Raw genomic sequence first — 25,456 nt, forward strand, 5'->3', positions numbered from 1 at the left:
TTGTTTGGGCTCATGATATTTGCAAAAACATCTTGTTTGTTATTATAATAGTTACAAGTCTACCATGTTTGTTCTAAATATCCACCCTGATATTTATTGTTTTAATTAATTTTTAAAAGAATTTTTTTTTTTAAATTGAGAGAGAAAGAGAAAGAGAAAGAGAGAGAGAGAGAGAAGCAGGTTTCATGCAGGGAGCCTGATGTGGGACTCAATCCTGGTACTCCAGGATCACTCCCTGAGCCGAAAGCAGCCACTTAACCACTAAGCCACCCAGGCAACCCTTCACCCTAATATTTATATGTATTTTTTCACCCTGATATTTAATAGAAATTTACCAGGTTTCCCGGTCAGTTTCCTATAAAAGACTGTAAAAGCCCTCTGTGGCAACCCTGAGAGGACCCCTCTTACTTTTGAGGGCTTTCTTTGTATCTCTGCTTAATAAACTTCTGTCACTTTGCTCACTCTCTCTTGGTCTGCGAGATTCATTATTTACTCCATGAGACAAGAAACAAGCTCTCCCATATTAATTCTGTCCTTAGCCACCATTGTCCCCTTGTATGGACATTACTATTTTGCTGTTTTTTGGATACATTGGTTGTGCTCCTGCCTCAGTGGCTTTGCACTTGCTGCCGGTCCCAAGGCCTGGAAAACTCTTCTCTGAAATCTTCATAAGTATTCCTTCCTTCCTTTATGTTTCTGCTTACCTATCATCTTTAAGGGCAATCATTTTTAAATTATCCTATACAAAATAGCAACAACCTTCCTTTTGTTTCCCAGGTCTTTAAGATGAGATATCCCTTTCTGCATTACCCTCCTTTATTGTTCTTATTATAATAACAGCCAATTGATGTATTATGTATTCACTTATATATCATTTATTAATTCCATCAAGGCAGCACTTGGTTTATTTTGTTTGCTACAGTTTCCTAGTCCCTAGGATAATGCCTATCATATAAGTGCTTATTGAGTGAATGATGGATTAATGTGTAGATGTGTGTTTGTTTGTTAGGAATTTATTCTGGTAAGTATTTTTTCAGTCTGACAATTCTATTTGATTTAAAACATTCTCAGCAGTTACCTCCTAAAAATACTGCTTTATCTTTCATCCCATCAATATCTACTTCTGGAACTCTTTAAGCATACGTTGGGAATCCCATGTGAAACCTATGTGTCCTAACTGTGTTTTCATATTGTTAATTTCATTTCCCTATGCAGTGTTCTGGATGAGTTTCTCATTGTTACCCATTTCACTTACTCTCTTTTTACATCAGGTTTGAATTAAGCCCATTGGACTATTTTTTGATTCAGTGATGATAATTTTTATTTTCAAGGTTTTCAATGGATTTTTTTTAGATCTACTTGTTTATTGTTTTTCAATTAGTCATTCTTTTAGGTCATAATAGATTCTTATTTCAAAGTCTTTTTCCGTGTGTTCTGTTATTTTCATTTTGTCTAGAGTAATTGCTTCTTTGAATTATTAAGTTAGTGAGTGCATGTGTTCTTTGTGTGTATGTGTAGAGTATGCGTTTTCTTCTTGTGTTTTGAATTTTTTATTTGTGGTCAAATCTTTGAGTAGGAGGCTTGCTTTTACTGTTCTCTTTCTCCTTTTTCCATTATCTCTCCTTGTTTAATATATTTTTTTCTTTAGAAATGTTGTGCTTGTCACTAAATTGGCACTGTCATCCTATTCTGAAATAGGTTTTATATTGATAGCTTGGGGCTTTTAGCCAAAAGTAACAGAGGATTTGTTATATTTAGTACCTGAGCTGTAGAGTGTTTTGGTTCAGCGCCTGATTGGGGTGCTGTCTATAAACTTTTGCCTTTCTGAACTTTCATGTAAGCCTTAGTTCCAGGCAAGAGTGGGGAGAGATTTTTTTCCAGACTCCTTTCAGGAGCTGGGAGTCCCACCCTAGTCTGTGGTTTCAAACAATGGGCATAGCTATCATTCCATGTATTTTCCTATTCTATACCGTTTCCCAATTATCTGCATGCACCAAGCTCTTTTTCACCTTAGCCTGCATTGACATCTGGACAGTATACAACAGTTTAATCCTTGTTTATAGTATTGTATTTCTGTTTAGTTTGTAATCCTTAGACGTTTGGCTATGTCTCCTTAATTTTTTTCTTATATGTTTTTCTATTATCAATTGAGAGAACAGAGGAAAGCCTCAAAGTGTGAACTTACCATGCTTCCCAATGTATTGGAAGTCTAATTTAAGTTTTTAGAGTGTACTAGTATACCATCTGAATTTATTCCCTACAAAAAGTGGTGTGCTTTTTCTGATTGGTATCTCTTCTTTGTTTTGTGCCTTCTAAGGCCCTCTCCTTCATTTCACTCTTTCCCAATTGAGGATTCTTTTCTTCTTTCTTACCTGTCTACTTTGAGATTCATAAGTGATTTAGGTATAGATTTCTATTTATTTTATCTGTTTTTAAAGCTTTTTAAAAATAGAAATAAATGTCCACTAAATTTCTACCCCATTTTTCGAAATGCTGTATATTGATAAAGCTCTAGTTACCTTTTGATCCTTTTACTTAAAAATGGTCTTATTCTTTTTTTAAAAAATATTTATTTATTTATTCATTCATTCATTCATTCATTCATTCATTCATTCATGAGAGGCAGAGAGAGAGAGAGGCAGAGACATAGGCAGAGGGAGAAACAGGCTTCGGGCGAGGAGCCCGATGTGGATTCAACTGCAAGACTCCAGGATCATGACTTGAGCCGAAGGCAGACACAACCGCTGAGCCACCCAGACGTCCCCCAAAATGATCTTATTCTTAAATTAATTGTGTATATAAAATGTTTATATTAAGAGCGTAGTGACTTATTAATTATTTTAAATTGATACAGTGGTTATTGCAATCAAGATTAAACATGTTTTAAATATTTTTTTTATCATGCATCTAAATCTGGAAACTAAAATATTCTTTTGGTATGAAGTCATCTTAGTTGTCAGTAGTTTGTAAGTTGTTGTCACTTGCCATATGGTTTCTGATTAATTCTGAAAGGGCTGTCAATCCCAGATAATTTAATTTTCTATATATTTTTAAGTGATATTCATTTTCAGGATGTGAAGATTTAAAAAATTAGCTACCAATTTTGGCTAATAAACTATATTTTTCTTTCCAGAGAAAAACAGAAATCTGAAGCTAAAGACAGAAAAGTTTTAGAAATTCTGCGAGTTAAGGATGCTAAAATACAAGAATTGGAACAGGTTGGTGTAACAGAAAATACTAAAAATTAATATGTCAGGGAGTAGATATTTATAGTTTTTAATTTGTTTTACAATAATGTTCATTAAGAATATTAGCATCATTATGTCAAGCCATTATGATTTGAAACTAGTCAGATTTTTCTTCACTATTATACTTTGCCTATAGCCTGTTTTCTGAATTAGTAGGCTATGTTATTTATACTCTAAAACTCTTAAGATAGTATTATGGTTTTATAATAGTATCTAGCAATTATTAATTGTTTTAATGAATTTTGCCTTTTATTTTTAGCAGTTACCATTTTGTTACTAGCAGCATCATTGAAACTTAGAAATTTTCAGATGGTTTCATTTATAGAAAAATTAACAAATAACTGAGATGATCTCTTTGATCTTTTAAAAGCCTGTACTTTATATTCGTACAAACAATCCCATATTTTACATATAATCAGTAAATTATACAATTACACATATATAAGATCCTATGTAATTATATAATCAGTATATTATCAGTACAAAAACCCATGTGATTGGTGCTTCCCGGAATCCTTTTCAAAGTATAAACATCTCAAAAATGAAGGAGAAAGAAATTTATTGTAAGAATGACCTATATTGTAATAAAATGTTTAAATTCACTTTGTACCCAGTTGTTCATTATGTGCTGAATTGCCTGTAATTTTTCTCGGGTAATGGTGGCTCTTTTTGGAGACTATGTTCTGAGTTTTGACTCTACTTTCCTTCCTAGCCAATTGAAGTTTTGCAAGAACTTTGATCTAAGTTTGGATATTGCTATAAAGCTGTTTTATTAAAAAAATTAAAGTGGAAGCTAACAAGTAAAAGATTCAATTCTTTTTATGTTCTCTACATCCATATAATGTCTTTATAAAATAGAACATAGACTCCTATATGACATGTAAATTTGAAATTTATACATTCTCCAATGTTGTGTTTTTCTTCTAGGAAATATCATAATTGATACTATAGTGGTAAAATTTTAGAAATAACAGTTTATTCAGTTTACTCCAGGGGACGGAAAAACCCCAGTTGTACTTACTATCTGAATATCAAAAAATAGCAAAATGAATTCTACAATGGATAAATACTGTTATGTGCCTATTACCTTAATTAAGCTAGGCTAAGCTGCCTAATAGAATCTTATGACTTAAAAGTGGCAAATGTTCATTGTACTCAAACTTCATTGAGAAAAACTAGGCATATTGGCCACCCCAAGATTCAGTAGTTTTGGGAAAATGTAGACCCAGGCTGAGCAATCTATTCTTCAGTTACAACTCTGTTCTATAGAAGAGAATGGATTTTGCTACTCTTTGATATTCTTTTTTTTTTTTCAGATTGATTTATTTGAGAGAGAGCGCACACATGACCAGGGGGAGGGGCAGAAGGAGAGGGAGAAGCAGACTCCCTTCTGAGCAGGGAGCCCTTTGTGGGACTTGATCCCAGGATGCTGGGATCATGACCTGAGCTGGAGGCAGACACTTAACCAACTGAGTCACCCAGGCACCCTATTTTTTAATATTCTTTGGTTTTAAGTTTGCAGTGCTTTAGGGAATGCTCAGGTTACCAGATCTAGATAGCTGTATATAACATACTATTTTTTAAAATGTTGACTTTTAAAAATGATAGTGTATTTCCCTTTTTCTTTGCTAAATTCTTTTTCTACTTACTCTTCTTTGGGTAGATACTATTTAATTATTTACCTTTTTGATCAGAATCACTTAACTCATGAATGAAATGTTAAATTTTTTTTTATTTTATTTTATTTATTTGAGAGAGAGCATGAGAGAGAGATAGCATATGCTGAGCACAAGGAAGGGGAGAGGGAGAAGGAGACTCCCACTGAGCAGGGAGCCTGATATAGGGATTCCATCTCAGGACACAAATCATGACCTGAGCAGAAGGCAGATGCTCAAATCACTGAGCCACCTGGGTGCCTCAAAATATTATATTTCTATAACAGAAATTACTTATTTTTTAGGTTCCCTAATTTGCTTTCTTTAGGGGACATAATTTCTTAGCCTAAGTCATGTAAATTTTTGTTCAATGATAGTTATAATTTTCTACAAGGCATAACATATTAAATGTGTACTATCCTGTGATGCAAAAGGAAATTCAGTTACGATTCTTGCCTTTAATGCTTTTTAAATCCCTTTGAGGAGTAGGGTGGGTATAAAAGTGAGGTACAAGTAACCATATTCTCTTACATTAGATTACAGGTTGTGAGAGGATGGGGAACCTCATGTACCTATTCACCTTTGTATCCTTGACACCCAGTATTTACCATATTGCTTGGCACATGATAGATTCTCAATGAATATTGTTGAATGAGTAATATTATTATTTTATTGAAGTAAAATTGATAGGCAATATCCTGTTAGTTGAAAGTATACATCATAGTGATTTAGTATTTTTATATACTATAAAATGATCCCCACAAGAAGTCTAGTTACCACCTGTCATCATACAAAATTACTGTAAAATTAAAGACTTTTTCCTATGCTGCACATTATATCCCTATGACTTATTTATTTTATAACTGGAAGTTTGTACCTTTTAATTCCCTTCACCCATTTCACCTACACCCCACTCCCCTACCTTTTGGCAACCACCAATGTGTTCTCTATATTTGTGAATCTGTTTCTGTGTTTTTGTTTGTTCCTTTATTTTGTTTTTTAGCTTACATATATAAGTGAAATGATACAGTGTTTGTCTTTTCTGTATGACTTATTTCATTTTTTTTAAAGATTTTATTTATTCACTTATAGACACACACACACACACACACACACACACACACACACACACACACAGAGGCAGAGACACAGGCAGAGGGAGAAGCAGGCTCCATGCAGGGAGCCAGATGTGGGACTCGATCCCGGGTCTCCAGGATCATGCCCTGGGCTGCAGGCGGCGCTAAACCGCTGTGCCACCGGGGCTGCCCGACTTATTTCATTTAGTGTAACACCCTCTAGGTCCACCCATGTCACAAACGGCAAGATCTCGTTCTTTTTTTTATAGCTGAGTAATATTCCATTGTATATATACCACATCTTTATCCATTTATCTTTCTTTCTTTTGTTTTTCCATTTATCTTTCTGTGGATACTTAGATTGCTTTAATATCCTGGGTATTATAAATAATAGTGCAGTAAACATGGGGATTCATATATCTTTTCAAATTAGTGGTTTCATTTTTGAGGGGTAAATAGCCAGTAGTGAAATTACTGGATCATATGGTATTTCTATTTTTAACTTTTTGAGGAACCTTCAAACTGTTTTGCACAGTGACTGCACCATTACGTTCCCAACACTGCATGAGTATTCCCTTTTCTTCATATTCTCACCAACACTTGTTATTTTTTGTCTTGTTGATACTAGCCTTTATGACAGGTAGGAGCTGATATCCATTGTGGTTTTGATTTGGATTTTCCTGATGATTGGTGATATTAATCATCTTTTCATTTGTCTGTTGGCCATCTGTATGTCTTCTTTGGAAAAATTTCTATTTCTTTGTCTTCTATCCATTTTTAATTGGATTATTTGTTTGTTGAGGGTTCTGTTGTATACGTTCTTTATATATTTTGAATACTCTGTATCAGATATGTCATTTGCACATATCTTGCTTTACTTTTCTGTTCTTTTTTTTAAAGACTTTATATATTTGAGAGAGAGCGTGTGAGAGAAAGCACAGGTGGGGAGGAGAGAAGCAGGCTCCTTGTTCTGAGACTCTGATCCCAGGACTCTGGGATCATGTCTCAAGCCAAAGGCGGCCACTCAACTAACTGAGCCACCCAGGTGCTCCAGGTTGCTTTAGTTTTGTTAATGGTTTCCTTTGCTGTGCAAAGCTTTTTATTTTGATATAGTCCCAATAGTTAATTTTTGCTTTTGTTTCCCTTACCTTGGGAGACATATCTAGAAAAATGTGGCTATAGCTGATGTCAGAGAAATTACTGCCTGTGTTATCTTCTAGGATTTTTATGATTTCAGGTCTCACACTTAGGTCTGTAATCCATTTTAAGATTATCTTTGTGTATAATGTAAGGAAGTGGTTCAGTTTCATTCTTTTGGATGTAGCTGTCCAGTTTTCCCAACACCTATTTGTTGAAGAGACTTTTTCTCATAGTATATTTTTGTCTCCTTTATCAAATATTAATTGACGATATAATTGTGGGATTATTTCTGGGCTTTCTCTTCTGTTCCTCTGATCTATGTGTTTATTTTTGGGCCATTATCTTACTATTTTGATTACTACAGCTTTGGGACTACAACTTGAAATCTAGAATTTTGATACCTCCAGTTTTGTTTTTCTTTTTCAGGATTACTATGGCTCTTCAAGGCCTTTTGTGATTCCAAACAAATTTTATTATTGTTTTTCTAGTTCTGTGAAAAATGCTATTGGTATTTTGATAAGGATTACATTAAATGTATAGATTACTTTGGGTAGTACAGATATTTTAACAATAAATGTTCTTCCAATCCATGAGCATGGAATGTCTTCCCATTTCTTTGTGTTGATTTCATCAGTGTTTTATAGTTTTCAGAGTACCAAGTATTTACAGTTGTTGTATCTTCTTGTTGGATTGTGCCCTTTATTATTATATAGTGTCCTTTTTTGTGTCTTGTTACCATCTTTGTTTTGAAGTCTATTTTGTCCAATACAAGTATTGCTACCCAACCTTCTTTTCAATTCCATTTACATGGTACATGCTTTTCCATCCCTTTACTTTCAGTCTGCAAGTGTCTTTAGGTATGAAATGAATCTCTTGTTAGCAGCACATGGATAGGTCTTGCTTTTTTCTCCAGTCCATCACTCTATGTCTTTTGATTGCAGTATTTAGTTGATTTACATTCAAAGTAATTATTGATAGTTATATACTTATTGACATTTTGTTACTCTTTTTGTTTGTTTTGTAGTTCTTTTCTTTTTCTTTTTCTTTTTTTTTAAGATTTTATTTACTCATGAGAGACACACAGAGAGAGGCAGAGACATAGACAGAGGGAGAAGCAGACTCCATGCAGGGAGCCTGATGTGGGACTTGGTCCCAGGACCCTGGGATCACAACCTGAACCAAAGGCAGATGCCCAACCACTGAGCCACCCAGGTTCCCCTTTAGAGTTCTTTTCTATTCCATTCTTCTCTTGCTCTCTTCTCTCATGGTTTCCTGCCTTTCTTTAGTGATATACTTGGATTTCTTTCTGTTTATTATTTTCACATCTGTTACAGCGTTTGATCTGTGGTTACCATTAGGTTTGTATATAGCATCTGATGCATATAATGGTTCATAATACATTGATTGTCGCTTACATTTGAATCCAATTTTCTCTCTCCTGCCACCTTTTAGGTATATGCTGTCACTTTACATCCTTTTATTTTGTGAATCCCTTGACTGAATTTTACAGATATACTAATTTTTATTGCTTTTGTGTATCCTACGTTTTTCCTACCTATGGCCTTTTCTTTCCATTCAAAGAGTCCCCTTTAACATTTCTTGTAGGCTGGTTTAGTTGTGATGAATTCTTTTAACCTTCTTTGTCCTGAGAAACTCTATTTCTCTTTCTGTTCTGAATGATGGCCTTTCTGGATAGAGTATTCTTGGCTACAGGTTTTTCCTTTCAGCACTTTGAATATATTATGCTATTCCCTTCTGGCCTGAAAAGATTCTGCTAAAATCAGCTGGTAGCCTTATGAGGTTTCTCTTATATATAACTGTTTTCTTTTCTCTCGCTGCTCTTAAAATTCTCTTTATCACTACTTTTTGCCATTTTAATTATTATCTGTTGTGGTGTGGACCTCCTTCAGTTTATTTTGTTGGGGGCTTTCTGTGCATTGGGGATCTCAATTTCTGTTTCCTTCCCCAGATTTGGGAAGTTTTCAGCTATTATTTCTTCCCCCTTTTTTCTCTTCTTCTGGGATCTCTATAATGGGAATGTTATTACACTTGATGGAGTCACTGAGTTCCCTGTATCTGTTTTTATTTTGTATTATTATTTTTTTCCTCTCTTCTGTTCAGCTTCATTGCTCTCCATTACTTTTTCCTCCAGGTCTCTGATTTGTTTGTTTTCTTCCTCTAGACTACTATTTATTCCATGTAGTTTATTTTTAATTATAGTAATTTTTATTATTTTTTTTAGAGAGAGAGAGAGAGTATATGAGCAATAGGGGACAGGCAAAGTCCTAAGCAGACTCCCTGCTGGGTGCAGATCCTGATGTGAGGCTTAATCTCACTAGCCTGAGATGATGACCTGAGCCAAAATCAAGAGTCAGATGCTTAACTGAGCTGCTTAGGCACCCCTTAGTTTAAGTTTGAGTTCTTCATCTCCTCTTTTTTATGTTTTCTCTTTCCTAAGGCTCTCAATGAGGTCTTCCATGTTTTTCTCAAGTGCAGTGAGTATCTTTATAATCATTACTTTCATTCTCTTTTTTTTTAAGTTTTTTTTTAAGATTTTATTTATTTATTCATGAGAGACAGAGAGAGAGAGAGAGAGAGAGAGAGAGGCAGAGACACAGGCAGAGGGAGAAGCAGGCTCCATGTAGGGAGCCCGACGCGGGATGCGATCCCGGGTCTCCAGGATCACACCCTGGGCTGAAGGCAGCGCCAAACCGCTGAGCCACTGGGGCTGCCCTGCTTTCAATTCTCTATCAGTCATATTACTTATCTCCATTTCATGTAGCTCTTGTGCTGTGATTCTGTTCTGTTCTTTCATCTGGGACATACTTCTGTCTCCTCACTTTGTCTGTGTCTGCTTCTATGTGTTAGGAAAGTTAGCTATTTCTCTTGCTCTTGAAAGTAATGGCCCTACGAAGAAGAGGTCCTGTAGAGTCCTACAGTGCAATGTCCCCTGTTCACTAGAACCTGGCTCTTCAAGGGGGTCTCCTATGTGTGTTGCATGTGGCCTACTGTTGTGGCTGAACTGCTTTTGCCTTTTGGTCCAGTTGTCTGTAGTGGTTCTCTTTGCCTGTTGTTAGCAGGGTTTGGTCTCTCTCTTGTTAGTGGGCAGTCAAGGACTGCCTTGGGCTTGAGTTGAATCAGACCAGGCATTTGCCAGAGATACAGTAGCAATGAACTGCAGGGTACTTTCTCTATATTGTCCCCTGAGAAGCTTTTGTTGCTTTGCAGGGCCTGTAGTCAGACCAGATATCTGCCCCAACCCACTGCTAGGTCCCCCACTGGATTGGTGTGTGTGGTTATCTTCCCCTCTCCTGGAGCAGCAGTCACTTTGGAGTAGTACTGGCCCCTATTCAGTTTGCTTGCACATTGCCAGGCTGTCGGCAACTTTTAATGGGCTGTAGCTAAGGGCGTATTGATGGAGTCAGATTTGCAGGAGAAAGGGGGGGGAGGTGAGGAGCTCATAGTTAGCAAGGTTTGTGTTGGTCTACTGTGGGAAGGGACCTGGAGCTGCTTTAGAAAACTGCTGCAGGGTTAGGGTGGTTGGGTCTGTAGGAGAATGTGGGGGCAGGGTTCACAGTGCTGACAAGGTCCAAACCTGTCCACTGGGGGAGGGTACCTGTAGCCATCCAAAACTCCTGCTAAGGTTAGAGGGTATGGATCCACAGAAGCATTAGGGTAGAGGGGTGGAGAGGAAGAGGAGGCACACCAAATAGCCAGCTAGGTGGAGAGTGTTGGGGCTGTGCTGGTTTTCGCAGGTTTCTGTGTCTCTGTGCAGGTAGGTAAAGAAAAAAAATGGTACCCACTTAGCTCCTTTGTTCCTGGAGAAGTGTCCCAAAGATCTCTGTCCCTCCAGCATGTGCTCTGAGATTAGTCAAGAAACCTTTTCCTGTATACCCATAGGCATTCTTCAAATTGTTGCTTCTATGCTGTATCTCTGCAGGGCTTTTTGTAGTGCTGTCTCTTTAACGGTGGGGACTCAGTTTCCTCCTGCTTTCCAAGGTCTTCCAGAGCCAAGCCTACTGGTTTTTAAAGTTCCAGGTGTTAAGCCACACTAACTGTAAGAACTTGTAAAATTATGCCCTTTTGGTTTTCTAAGCCAAATGTCATGGGGAATGTCTTAACTGTCCCTAGGGGCACTTTTGCCCTCTCCTCCACTGCAATGTCCCTCCCTCCAGCATATAGTCCTGTTGGTTCCTTTAGCTCCCAACTACATCTCTGCCCTTCCTACCCTCTTCAGTATGGCCTCTTCTCTGTATTTACCCATGGAGAGTCTTTTCTGCCATTTTTGTAACAACCATTTTCTTGGTTATTACTCTGATGTGGGTAGTTGTATTTGTGCGACAAGGTGATCTTAGGATCCTCCTGTTCCACCATCTTCACTGGAAGTGAGTTTTGACTCAGTCTATACTGAGTCTATACTTTGCTTTTTTATTTTAATTTTAATTTTTTTATTGGAGTTCAGTTTGCCAACATATAGCATAACAACCAGTGCTCATCCTGTCAGGCCTCCCTTTCAGTGCCTGTCACCCAGTCACCCCAAACCCCCGCCCACCTCCCTTTCTACCACACCTTGTTAAGAGTTAGGTGTCTTGCATGTTCTGTAACCCTCTCTGATATTTCCTACTCATTTTCTGTCCTTTCCCCTTTAATCCCTTTCACTATTTTTTATATTCCCCAAATGAATGGGACCATATAATGTTAATCCTTCTCCGATTGACTTGCTTCACTCAGCATAATACCCTCCAGTTCTATCCATGTTGAAGCAAATGGTGGGTATTTGTCGTTTCTAATGGCTGAGTAATATTCCATGGTATACATATACTGCATCTTCTTTATCCATTTATCTTACAGTGGACACCGAGGCTCCTTCCACAGTTTGGCTATTGTGGACATTGCTGCTAGAAACATTGGGGTGCAGGTGTCCTGGTGTTTCACTGCATCTGTATCTTTGGGGTAAATCCCCAGCACTGCAATTACTGGGTCTTAGGGCAGATCTATTTTTAACTCTTTGAGGAACCTCCACACAGTTTTCCAGAGTGGCTATACCAGTTCACATTCCCACCAACAGTGCAGGAGGGTTCCCCTTTCTCCACATCCTCTCCAACATCTGTTGTTTCCTGCCTTGTTAATTTTCCCCATTCTCACAGGTGTGAGGTGGTATCTCATTGTGGTTTTGATTTGTATTTCCCTGATGGCAAGTGATGCGGAGCATTTTCTCATGTGCTTGTTGGCCATGTCTATGTCTTCCTCTGTGAGATTTCTGTTCATGCCTTTTGCCCATTTTATGATTGGATTGTTTGTTTCTTTGGTGTTGAGTTTAATAAGTTCTTTATAGATCCTGGATACTAGCCCTTTATCTGATACGTCATTTGCAAATATCTTCTCCCATTCTGCAGGTTGTCTTTGAATTTTGTTGACTGTTTCTTTTCATCTTTGCTTTTTTAAAGGTAAGTTCATCCCATCTGCATTTCTTGATATAACATACTTATTTGATTTTTGTTCTCTGGTTGACCTTATGCTTTCTGTTTTTAATCTTTTCTTAGCTTTTTATATTTTCTGTATTTTTTATTTGTGTGTGTTTGTATATACATACATTTTCATGTTGATAGTTTGGGACATTTAGAGCTTATGTCTGTTCTTTAAGTGAGTAAAGCCATTACTTTATATATTATATTTAACAGTATATTTCTTGCTTCTAACATATTCTGAAAAATCTATATAATATTTCTCAATTGGGCATTGTAAGAAGATAAGAAAATCGGTATATTATTTATTCAGCCTTTGCTTTTCCTGCATTTTAAAGTGAACTTACAGAGAGTAATTCGAGGACTGAATTTATTGTTTTTAGCATTATTGGTTGTTTTTTTTTTTTACACTGTCAAGATTTATAATGTTCATGTTCCGTAACCATCTTCTCCATTATTTTTAGTATAAATTCTATGGTAAAATAGATTTGTTATATTGGTTTTTCTGTTGCTGTATAACAAATCATCATAAGCTAGTGCATTAAAACAACACAATTATTAAGTTGCTATGGGTCAGGAGTCTGAACGTAGCTGGATCTCATATGGTTGTAATCAAGGTTTCAGTTGGGTTGTGCTCTTATCTAGAGGCTTGATTTGGGAAAAATCTGCTTGTAAGCTCATTTAGGTTATTGATGCTATCCATGTCCTTGGAATTTTAAGACTGAAATTTGAAATGGGACCAAAATCTGCATTAGGATTCTTCAGAGAAACAGAAGTAATAGATGTGCATACATATGTCTGTATTTCTATCTCGGTCTATCTAGAGAAGGAAATTGATTTTAAGGCATTGGCTCATGCAGTTGTGGGCTGACAAGTCTAAGTTGTGCAAGACTGGCTGGCAAGGTGGACACCCAGGGAAGAGTTGATGTTGCGACTCAGTCTTCCTCAGAAGACTATAGCCCTTTCTCTTATGGTCCAGTTGACTGGATGAGGCCTAGACTCATTATGATGGAGAGGTAATTTGCTTCACTCGAGGTCCACTGATTTAAGTGTTAATCACATCTGAAAAATACGTTCACAGTAGCACTAGAGTGGTTTTCATCAAAAGCTGGATCCCATGGGTACTCTGGCATAACCAGGTTGACACTTAAAAATTGACTAAATGGGTAAAAAGTTCTGAGGTGAATAGGCCTTTAGTGAGGTTTTATGTTTATCTGGCTAGGGCTTAGGCTGCGTTTACTGTGTGCTGTAGCTGTATGTGTCAGAGGCTAAACTTTGTTTTGTTGTCCTTTTTTGGGGGGTTCTCTAGAAGCTTCTTAAATATTGTCTGAGACATTCTTTCCATTGTGTTCCCTTGTTATATGGAGGCCCTGTTGATGTGATGGTGAGGTGTCAAGGGGTGGGAAGTATTCTGTAGTCCCTTAATTAGGTCTCAGTCTTTCAGAAAGCTTGTATACCTCCACCATGACCTTTCCAGGTGCTTCTCAGTTTTCCCTTGGATTAATAGGAAAGCAAGAGGGTGTTGGGAGTTACATGTTTCCCTTCTGTCAGCCTGGTTAGGCTCTGTTAAACCTTCCCTAAGATTGGGTGTTTTTGGACTTCTTAACTTGAAAAACGTGTACACTTTGATCCTCCAGCCATCTGTTTATTATAGATGAGATTTTCCTACCCTGGTAGTAGTTCCCATGCCATTTTCTGCTCCTAGGCTTATACTCTGGTAAATTGCCATTATCTGTATCTACCTATTTCTCTAGTTTTGGGAATAGCAGTTTGCTCTATGACCACAGTTCTCTGATAAATCTAAGAAGAATTGTTGGTTTTTAATTAGTTCAGCTTTTTTCATGTTGTGTAAATAGGAGAGATGACTTCTAAGTTCCTTACATGCTTGAGTGGAACCTGGAAGTCCCTCCGTTATGTTTTGTTGTTGCACTGAGCAATATTAAGTAGCTCTTAATTTTTAAGATTTATATCCTATGGAATAGGGTAACACTTAAGAATGACAGTTTATATACCTTATTTAAGTCTTACTTATGTATCTAGTCAAATTTCTAGAAAGTTATATACATATACACACACTCATGCACACTATTTTTTAGCTAGTTGCAGAAAAAACTTTGATAGAAGTATAATCTACTATTGTAACATTTAATTGATGATAGTGCAAAACATTGCCCATAGGTTATTTTGGTAAGATGTGCCTTAGTTTTGTCACTGTTAGTTATAAAATAAATTATGTGATTAATTCCCCTTCTAGTACTACATTAGATAACATGACTCTGCTCACAGCTTAGTATATTGTATTTAATTAGGTGATGATTGGTCTCTAACATTATATCCCTGCCCCTTTTTTTAAACTTATAGGAAGCTCAGAAATAAGTTTTGGTTCTCAGTTACAATTAGATCTGTTACTCCTTCCTTTTTCTCCATTTACCATTTTTTTAAACGATTTTATTTATTCATGAGAGACACAGAGAGGCAGAAGGAGACGCAGGCTTCCTGCAGGGAGCCCGATGTGGGACTCGATCCCAGGACGCTGGAATCATGCCCTGAGCCAAAGGCAGATGCTCAACTGCTGAGCCACTCAGACATCCCTATTTACCATTGTTTTCATTGTTGTGGTTTTGTAACTTCTCTGTTTTTTATTAAAACTTTCATGCCCATTTGAAAGTAGGTCATATAAATAATATATTAACTATGCTCAAGTATTGCTTGATAGAATTTTAGGTCTTATGTTGCTGCCCCCCCCTTCCCCTTTTTTCCTGTGTCATACTCTTTATCATTCTCTTCTTACTCTATAGACTTATCTTGACCATGATGTGAATTATTCATTTCATGTCTTATCCATTATAAATTATTTGTTTCAGACATACTTTCTCTTGTCACCCTTTATGCTTTATGGTTCCTCTGAGTTCTATTTGCTACTTTAATATTAACTCAAGTCAGGCCATTAAGAACGTACTCTATCCAGAGAAGTTTGTTGAAAAATTTCATAGAGCTAGATTTTAAAGTCAACTACAGCTGTATATATCTGTATATATCTGTATTTTCATTATTTAAGGTACATCACTGAGAGGTGCCTGGGTGGGTCAGTAGGTTAAGCATATGCCTTCAGCTCCGATCATGTTCCCGGGGTCCTGGAATTGATTGTGCATTGGGTTCCCTGCTCAGTGGAGAGCCTGCTTCTCCCTCTCCTTCTCCTTCTGCTGCTCCCCCCACTCATGCTCTCTCTCTGTCAAATAAAAAAATAAAATCTTAAAAAAATAAAGTAGATCACTAAGAGCATATTTTATTAGCAAAATATTTTGCATTATACAAAATTTTATAAATCTTTAAAGGTTTAACTTATTGATTATCTTTTATTAGCAGTAAAACTTTAAGTTATTACTTTAATGATTCAATATAATATCAGATTTATTACACTAATTACAAGAATATTGTTAGTTTGGGGTATTCCATAGCTTATGGAATAGGGTAACACTTAAAAATGACAGTTTCTATATCTTAATTCTTACTTATGTATCTAGTCAAATATCTAGAAAGCTATATACATAAATATACACATGCACACTATTTTTTAGCTACTTGCAGAAAAAACTTACCCACTGTATTATGCTTTTTTATTTAAAAATTACGTCTGTATTTGTCCTTGTTGATTACTAAATTCACTCAAATGCCAAAATTCAAATTATTAAATAATTTTCATGAAAGAGCTTGCTATTGGTGTTTAAGTTACAATTCCTATGAAGTTTAGCTGATATGAATGGGCAAAGCCTTCCAAAACTTAAATCACTTGGTTTAGTGTTTTTTCCTTCCTAGGGCCTAAATAATTTCCAGAATAGATGAGGATGCTCAACTTTTTTCAGTTTTCCTTTCAAAGGAAAGGTTTTGTAGTCTCTAAATAGTCTTAGTATGCACATGATTGAATTTATCATTCTGTGTCAATCTCATTCATAAACATTTGCTAATAACCTGGTTTAGAAAACATTATGACAACATAGGTAGTATATAATGTGTCAAATGAATAATATGGGCAAGACAAATCCAGAAAAGGTAGAAATTAACTGTGGCCATTTGAGGAAACCTTCACGATGGAAGGCAGATATTGAATCTTGAAGGAGGGTAACACTGAGATGAGAATAGAAAAATGCGGTGTGAATTGTGGATGGGCCACATTTACATGTCTATTCTTAAGCTGTTTGGTTGATATTAGGCACATTTCGATGTGCCCTAATAATTAAAATAGTAAAAAATTAAAACTGTATTGAGGAACCATTTTTACTTACTACATTTGTAAAAAATTACCAAACTTACAAGTCAAGTGTTGGTGCAGATGTGGAGCTGTGAGAACTCTTGATGTGCTCACAACCTATGACTTCGCAACTTTATCTCCAAATATAATCTTAAGCAATGTTTTTCAAACTTTTATTAATATGACTCCTACCCTAAAATAATACATTTTACTTAATAACCCCAGTATACCCACACATGAAATAAAAATTTCATATAATAATTGCCCCTAATATGTATAATAAAGGTAAAAATATAACAAAGTACCAAATGTGAATTTAATAATTAAATAAAATTTAAATAAAAAATCAAACACTAAAAATTTAGGAGATAGTTGATATATCTGCTTCTTTCATAATTTTATTTTTCGGCATAGTTTTTTTTGCTAAGAATTTATGCTTACATTTTGATGTTTTCTATTGTATTCTGTTCTACTTTGAAAAAATGCTGATTGTGATGACTAAATTGATTTAATGACCCATTACTAGATTGCAATCTGTAGTTTGAAAAATACTGCTTGGGAGAAATTCTTGCTCATCTGTATCAGGAGACATGTTTGAGAGTGTTTATAGCAGCATTGTTTGTATACCCCTTTTCCCAAAATGGGAAGCAGCTAAAATATACACTGACAAGAGATAGATAAATATATTATAGTATATTTATATAATAGAATAATACTACACACCAAAGTAATTGAAATGCAGCTACACCTATTAGTATGGATCAATTTGGGAACATATGTTGAGCAAAAAATAATAAGCCACAGAATATGTATAGTATGATTTAATTTATATGAAGTTCAGAAATAATCTAAACTGTACAGTATATCAAATAGGAATAACTGTGTCTTCACACTATAAAGAAAGACAAGAGAAAGCTAAGAACCAGAGTCGTAGGATAGTTAGTGCCTTATCCTGGAGGCCATAGGAAGTGTTGGAAGTGTTAAGGACCAGGGGACCTACCGAGGACTTCAAAGATAATGGTAAAGTTGTGTTTCTTAATTAGGTGGTTGTAGATACAAGATTACTCTTTTTATTCTATTCTTTATACCTTATATATTTCTTACAGATAATTTTTGATGTATTCAGTATTTATATATGTATATATATTTTTAAAGAGAACATGTACATGCAAGCAGCAGGTGGGAGGGTGGTAGGGCAGAGGGAGAGGGAGAGAAAGAATCTTCAGCAGGCTCTACACCCAGTGCTGATATGGAGCACAATCTCACCACTCTGATCATGACCTGAACTGAGATCAAGAGTGGGACGCTTAACTGACTTAATCAGTAATCTTGTATCCACAACCACCTAAAAAAGCTGTAGATACAAGAGTGAAACTAAGAACTGAGTTATGGACACATCCTGTGATTAGATATTATTTGTCAGATACCTCTGACAAATGAAATGAACAGTTATAAATTATGGCAGTTTTAATATTCTGAATATTTTTTTCTATGAAGCAAGATATCTTTGGTACCAAAAGAAACTTGCCATTTTCCAGTCTTGAAAATTCTGAATGCCTTCACAAAACCATGTTTCTCTAAAAAATGTTTTCTTCCAAATGATACTCAAATAAGAGGGTGATTCCTGTCTTAGCTACATACACATTTTCTTTGATTGGAATGTTTATAAAATTTTGTTTTTCTTCTGTTATGCACCCAAAAGTTTCCTTTCTGAATATGGCTTAGTATTTGGTAACCAGTTTTTATGTGTTCTTCATCTTAAAGTAATAAACATACCATACTTGCACTGTTTACTTGAAAACTGATGGGCAGGTCACCAGAAATGAGAATTATGTTAATAGACATTATTATGAAAGCTAGTTAATCCTAATACCATCAATCAAAATCTGAAACCTTTTAGATAAAATAATTTTTTTCTCAAATATACCAGCTTACCAATAATAACGATGTTTTCCATAGAGTGAAACTGGACTAAAAAAGGAAATAAATGACCTTGTTAAACGGAAGATTGCAGTTGATGAAGAAAATGCTTTCTTAAGGAAAGAATTCAGTGACTTGCAGAAGAAATTTAAAGATAAAAGTCAAGAAGTTAAGGTGTGTTGGCTTGTACATAGTTTTACTGTACTATTGCTTTGAAATCTTACTTTAAGCTTTGTCAGCCTTTGTGGCAGAGAAAGTGACAAGCTTGGAGGAAAAATTGCCTTAGGCCCTGCTGTACCACACAGTTTTCTCACATGCGAAAACTGAGGAAGATGCTTTAAAGATAAGACTCCAAGCTTTATAACTTTCAGATAAATAGTTAATGATGGAAATGGAGCTAAGAAAGTAGGAGTGTGAATATGTGGCTTCTTGTAATTAGATTCTGATGGGACTGGCATTATTAATTGATAAAACCCAGGTCTGGGAGGATATGTCTGTGTGGGTCTCAAAAATAGCTGGGGACAGCATCAAAGGCAGCTTGATCAATTAATGGGCTCTTTGCAAATGTGTACTCATCAAAGCTGTCATCCAGTGAAAAAATATGACCCATCCACCTGCATGAAAAGAGGCCAATAAAAGTATACAGGTGACCTTGGCCATCAAATATAGAAGAAGCTGCTGTGAGGATAAAACTGCACAGTTTATATTTGCTGATTAGTTCTCACCTTTTTTTTTTGTTTGTTTATCGGCCCTTGTGGTACTGTTCTACAGGACACTAAGGAGTGTGTGCAAAATAAGGAAGAGCAAAACAGACTGGTTATAAAAAATCTGGAGGAGGAAAATGAGAAATTAAGTGCCCGCTGCGCTGACCTGCTAAATGACCTGGAGAAACTGAGGAAGGAAGAAGCACATTGGAGAAGAGAAAAATATAGCATTGATGCAAAAATAAAGGTATGCAATGAGAGTGGAGAGAATGAAAATAATGCCATTATTTTGGATCTAGCTTCTTATAGGAAGTTTATTACATGTGATTTTCTTTAAATAACAAGTTATATATTCAGATCCACCAGTGGGGACCAGCATTAATTTACATTCCTTCACTTAGGACCCACAGCTTTTTAAAAATTGATGTTGCAAAGCAGGAAACTGACTTCAAATAGTTATCTAAAATGTAATCATTAAAAAATAAAGGCTATAGCATTTCAAAACATGTTTTGAAAAAACATACTTAGAATCATGAGGTTTGACTTTTTTCAGTTAGAGCTTAAATTTATAAATATAGTTATAATTCATTACAATAGAGTTTTAAGAATGTATTTTCCAAATCTTTTAAAAAATAAAATGTAAAAAAAAAAGCAAAAAGCACACAACAGTTGAAAAATACTCAAATGTGTTTTGAAGATGGTGCTTTTCTTTGGTTTAAGAGGGCCTTATTCATAGTAAGATTTTATTTTCATAGAAGATAAAAGGTACTATCATCCTTTGTAATATTCTTATATCTTTTGTCCATCAGTATTTTTCAAAATAATACTTTTTTGGTGGCTCTCTCTTTGTCTTGAGAATGTTTTTGTTAGCTTTTTTCCTATTAGATTTCAGGTTTTTTTTTTTTTTTTTTTTTTTTTTTTTTACCATAGATTTTGCTGAAAAGGTCAGAAGAAAATTTTTGTAATAGTAAATATGATAATGCCTCTATGTAGGCACATATAAAAAGAATATATAACATAAGCACATACATATATAGCTATTAAAATATACTAAGTATGGGTGTGTGTGTGTGTAATTATTTTAGAGGTGAAGGGGTGTGCATTTCTCTGAGTGTGTGAATATCTGCTCATTGCACATTTTAAGGAAATACATTAAATCTTTTTAGGGTATCATCAGGGAACAACTGAGCCATTGAGAGAACTGAATTCTGGTGCATTTGTTTTTCTCAATTTTTATGTAGTTTCTGCTTTCCTGAAACCTTAAGCAGTTGGGTAACGTAATAAGGGTGAGTGGTACTTCCTTATGTTAATTCATAGGTACATGAGTATTTGGTGATACTTTTCATATCATTGATGACTATTTGCCACTGAAATAGTTCATTCTGTGATTTGCTGTATCTTTAGTTCTATGAATTTTTTTTAATTGTAGAGTTTGTCTTATTGATCCGTAGACATTTTTAATTTATTCTGGATACAAAGTATTTCTAATACTTTGTTATATATATTAAAGTACTTTCTGTTCCATGAATCTTAAGTAAGGTGACTTGGACTTTAAGAAGTTTGTGGATTTTGAAAGAGTCTGTTTTATTTTTTTCTTCTCTAATGTTTTTACATTAGGAATCTAACATGCTAAAGTTTTCTCTGTTCCAAAGTCTGTAATCTACTTAGAATTTATTTTGGAGGGTGGAGTCTTTATTGATTTGTGATGTAGTCTCTCTCATTCAAAGTTTTCCTGTGTGTATAGGTTTGTTTTTGGACATCTTCTTATTTTCATGGTTTTAGGTATGGCAGTTTTGTAATTTGACTCATTATTTGGTAGAGAACTTCTGCTTCTTTATTCTTATTTTTCTAAGTCATGAGCCCTATATGTGCTTCTCCAGTATCTTATAATACTTAAGAACTATTTGGTTTCTGGGGCGCCTGGGTAGCTCAGTTGGTTGAACTCAGCTTCAGGTCAAGTCATGATCTCTGGGTTGTGAAATTGAGTCCCGCATGGGTCTCTGGGCTCAGTGGGGAGTCTGCTGGAGAGTCTCTCTCTCTCCCTCAGCTTCTCCCCTCTTATGCATTTGTGTGCACATTCTCTCTCTCTCTCTCAAATAAATATATCTTAAAGAAAAGAAACAATTTTATTAGTTTTGCTGAAGAATTCTGTTAGAAAGTAGATTGGAACCGCACTTAGTTTATGAATTAATATTTGGAGAATTGTAACATTACCATTCATTTATGTGGAATAAGATTTTGTAACTTTCAAGGAAGAGGGAAGATGGCAGAAGAATAGGGGACCCATGTTTCATTTGGTCCCTTTAATTCAGCACGTTATCTATCAAATCATTCTGAACATGTGTGAATTCAACCTGATCTGTAAGAAAATAATTGCTACGATTCTACCAATAGAAAAGCAATCACTTTTTGCAAGGTAACAGGTGCAGATAGGTGAATCTGAGAAGCTATATTAGAAGGTAAGATATTGGTGGGAGGTTGGGGGGCAGGGAGTCTCCTTAAGTTGGTTACCCGAAAGTGAAACAGCAGTGAAGCACACAATTGGAGCTTTTAGAGGTCTGCTTCTGTGAGGGGCATCACTGCTGAAAGGTACTCCAATGGTGAAGCAGGGCAGAATCAGGTAGTACGGTTAGGTCTTAGGATCCCAGGGTTACAGAAACAGTGATGCTACCTGAGTGTGTCACAGTTCCCAAGCACTGGAGTGGTGAGGATGGCTACAGTCAGCCAGTGGGAATGGCCTCTCAGCTAGGTGTTGCCATAAACTGCAAATCGCAGCATGATCGGTTGATAGCTCTTCAAGCAGGGGCCAACAAGCAACAACCCCTGGGAGATCCTGCTCCTTGCCCTCAGAGGAGCAGTGTGGATGTGTGCAGGATCAGGCAATTGCCCCTGAGCAGGGGCCTAGGAGGGGTGGGACCATGGTGAGGCACGCCCCCATTGGGGTGGGTATGTATCCTAGCAGTCCGAGGAGTTTGATACACACAAAAGGGATTGACTGCTTTTCCCTGAGTACACTGAAGAGTGGGGACAGCAATTGTTCAGCTCCGGTCCAGAAATCTGGGCACTGCCATTTTCACTTTCTTTTTCACTCTCTGAGATAGTGCAAAAAGCCTTCAGGGAACAGAAGCCATATAGAGCAACCTGAGGCAGCTTAAACTGAGCCTAGCCCCCTGGAAGAGGTCGTACAACTCCGCCCAGGCAAAGCCAGCTGAAAATCAGTGCAACAGGGCCCTCCTTAGAAGACTAGCAGGAACATCAGTCCAATACCAAGTTTATAGATCACTCAACTGAAAAAATCCTGCACTAGGGGAGAATAGTATATAGAGTTTGAGGTTTTTTTCTCATGAACCTTCAGTCATTCAGTTTAAAATTTTCTTTTGTTTTTTTCTTTTTTCCCCTCTTCAAGTAATTTTTCATTTTATCAACTCTTGGTTGTTAAGTCTTTTTTTAATTTTCATTTCTACATTTCTACATTTAAATTTTATAGATATATTCTTCATTTTTGGCTTCCTTTACTGTGTTCAATTTTATATATATATATATATATATATATATAGTTTCTTTACAATTTTGAAGTTTAGTATCTTCTAATAAAGAGACCAAAATATACCCAAGTCTAAGAGGATAACCCTGTTTTGTCCACCTGTGAGATTATATTCTCTTTTTTCTCTTTTTCCCTTTTTTTTCCCCTTTTTTTTTTCTTTTCTTTTTTTGGTTTCTGACCTCTTCAGATTTGTCTAGTGTATATTTCACTGGGATCATGGTTGATATTTTTTATTTTGTTTTCTCATTCATTCATTCATTCATTCATTCTCTTTATTTTTCTCTGGACAAAACAACTAGAAGGAGAAATTCACAGCAAAAGAAAACAATAGAGGTATAATCCTTGCCATAGATCTAATCAATATGGATATAAGTAAAATGTCAGAAACTGAATTCAGAACAATGGTTATAAAGTTATTAACGGGCTTGAAAAAAGCATAAAAGACACAAGGGAATTTCTTAGTACAGAAATAAAATCTAATAAGGCCAAAATTAAAATAGGTAACTTTTAATGGAGATGCTTTAATGGTGATGTAGGCTAAAATAAAATGGATGCTCCAACAGCTAGGGTAAATGAGGTAGAAGAGTCAGTGACATAGAAGACAAAATGATGGAAAGTAAGGAAGCTGAGGAAAAGAGAGAAAAACAACTAATGAACCATGAGGAGAGGTTTCAAGAAATCAGCGATACCAAAAAGTAAAACAATATTAGAATTATTGGGGTCCCTGAGGAAGAAGACAGAGAGAAAGAGGGACAGAAGGTATATTTGAGAAAATCATAGCTGAGAATTTCTCTAGTCTGGGGAAGGAAAGAGGCATTCAAGTCCAAGAGGTAAAGATAACTCCCCTCAAAATCATTAAAAATAGATCAACACCCTGACATATAATAGTGAAGCATGCGAATTTCAGAGATAAAGAGAAAATCCTAAAAGCAGCTCAAGACAAGAGGTCCTTAAGGTACAAACGTAGGAGCATTAGACTGGCAGGAGACCTATCCATGGGACCTAGTCGACTAGAAAGAGCTGGCATGATATTTAGGGTACTAAATGAAAAAAAAAATGCAGCCAAGAATACTTTATCCAGCAAGGCTGTCATTCAGAATGAGAGGAGAGATACAGAGCTTCCAGGACCAACAGAAACTAAAAGAATTTGTGATCACTAAACCAGTCCTGCAAGAAATATTAAAGGGGATCCTGTAGGTGAAGAGAGAGCCCAAAAGAAACAGACCAGAAAGAAACAAAGAAAATCCACAGAAACGGTAACTTTACAGGTACTACAGTGGTAGTAAATTCATATCTTTCCGTAGTTACTCTGAATGGAAATGGGCAAACTGCTCCAATCAAAAGACACAGGGTATCAGATTTGATAAAAATAAATAAGACCCATCAATATGCTGTCTGCAAGAGACTCATTTTAGACCCCAAAATACCAAACCATTTATCATGAAAAAAGAGGTGGAGTAGCAATTCTTATATCAGACAAATTAGATTTTAAACCAAAGACTGTAGCAAGGGACAAAGAGGAACAACATATCATACTTAAATGGTTTATACAACAAGCGGATATAACAATGATAAATATTTATGCACCTAACATGGGAGTAGCCAATTATATAAACCAATTAATAACAAAATTAAAGAAACAGATTGATAATAATACAATAATAGGGGACTGTACCACATCACTCACTGCAGTGGACAGGTAGATCATCCAAGAAGATCAGAAGATCAACAAGGAAACAAGGGCTTTGAATAACACCCTGGACCAGATGGACTTAACATATATTCAGAGCATTCTATCCTAACGTAACAGAATACACATTCTTCTTGAGTGCACTGGAACATTCTCCAGAATAGACCACATACTGGGTCACAAATCAGGTCTTAACTGGTACCAAAGATTAGGATCATTCCCTGCAGATTTTTGGACCACAGTGCTTTGAAACTTGAACTCAATCACATGAGGAAATTTGGAAGGAACTCAAATACGTGGAGGTTAAAGAACATCCTACTGGGTTTCAGTGGTTGAATGTCTGCCCTCAGCTCAGGGTGTAATCCCAGGACCCTGGGATCAAGTCCTGTATTAGGCTCCCCATGAGGAGCCTACTTCTCCTTCTGCCTATGTCTCTGCCTCTCTCTCTTTGTCTCTCATGAATAAATAAAATCTTTAAGAAAAAAGAGCATCATACTAAAGAATGAATGGGTCAACCAGGAAATTAAAGAAGAATTTAAAAGGTTCATGGAAACAAATGAAAATGAAAACACAACTGTTCAAAACTTTTGGGATGCAGCAAAGGTTGGCCTGGTAGGGAAGTATATAGCTACACAAGCCTTTCTACAGAAAGAAGAAAGGTCTCCAATACACAACCTAACTTTATACCTAAAAGAGCTGAAGAAAGAACAGCAAATAAAGCCTAAACCCAGCAGGAGAAGAGAAATAATAAAGATTAGAGCAGAA

The 25,456-nt window shown here is 36.0% G+C and overlaps 1 protein-coding gene across 13 annotated transcripts in view; it reads left to right on the forward strand.

The window, feature by feature from the left end:
* The window catches only part of CNTLN (centlein), a 316,659-nt gene that overhangs the window by 73,166 nt on the left and 218,037 nt on the right, over nucleotides 1-25,456 (forward strand). For 12 of the 13 annotated variants that reach the window (XM_077912082.1, XM_077912073.1, XM_077912077.1 and 9 more), the window contains exons 3-5: nucleotides 3,134-3,218; nucleotides 18,793-18,927; nucleotides 19,525-19,704. In XM_077912082.1, coding sequence (XP_077768208.1) covers nucleotides 3,134-3,218; nucleotides 18,793-18,927; nucleotides 19,525-19,704 — 400 coding nt within the window. Of the gene's footprint in view, nucleotides 1-3,133; nucleotides 3,219-18,792; nucleotides 18,928-19,524; nucleotides 19,705-20,624; nucleotides 20,744-25,456 lie in introns of those variants that run through there. The other variant, XM_077912085.1, reaches the window with a different exon arrangement.

This window comes from Canis aureus, chromosome 10, assembly GCF_053574225.1.
Source record: "Canis aureus isolate CA01 chromosome 10, VMU_Caureus_v.1.0, whole genome shotgun sequence".
In the NCBI taxonomy this organism is placed as follows: Eukaryota; Metazoa; Chordata; class Mammalia; order Carnivora; family Canidae; genus Canis; species Canis aureus.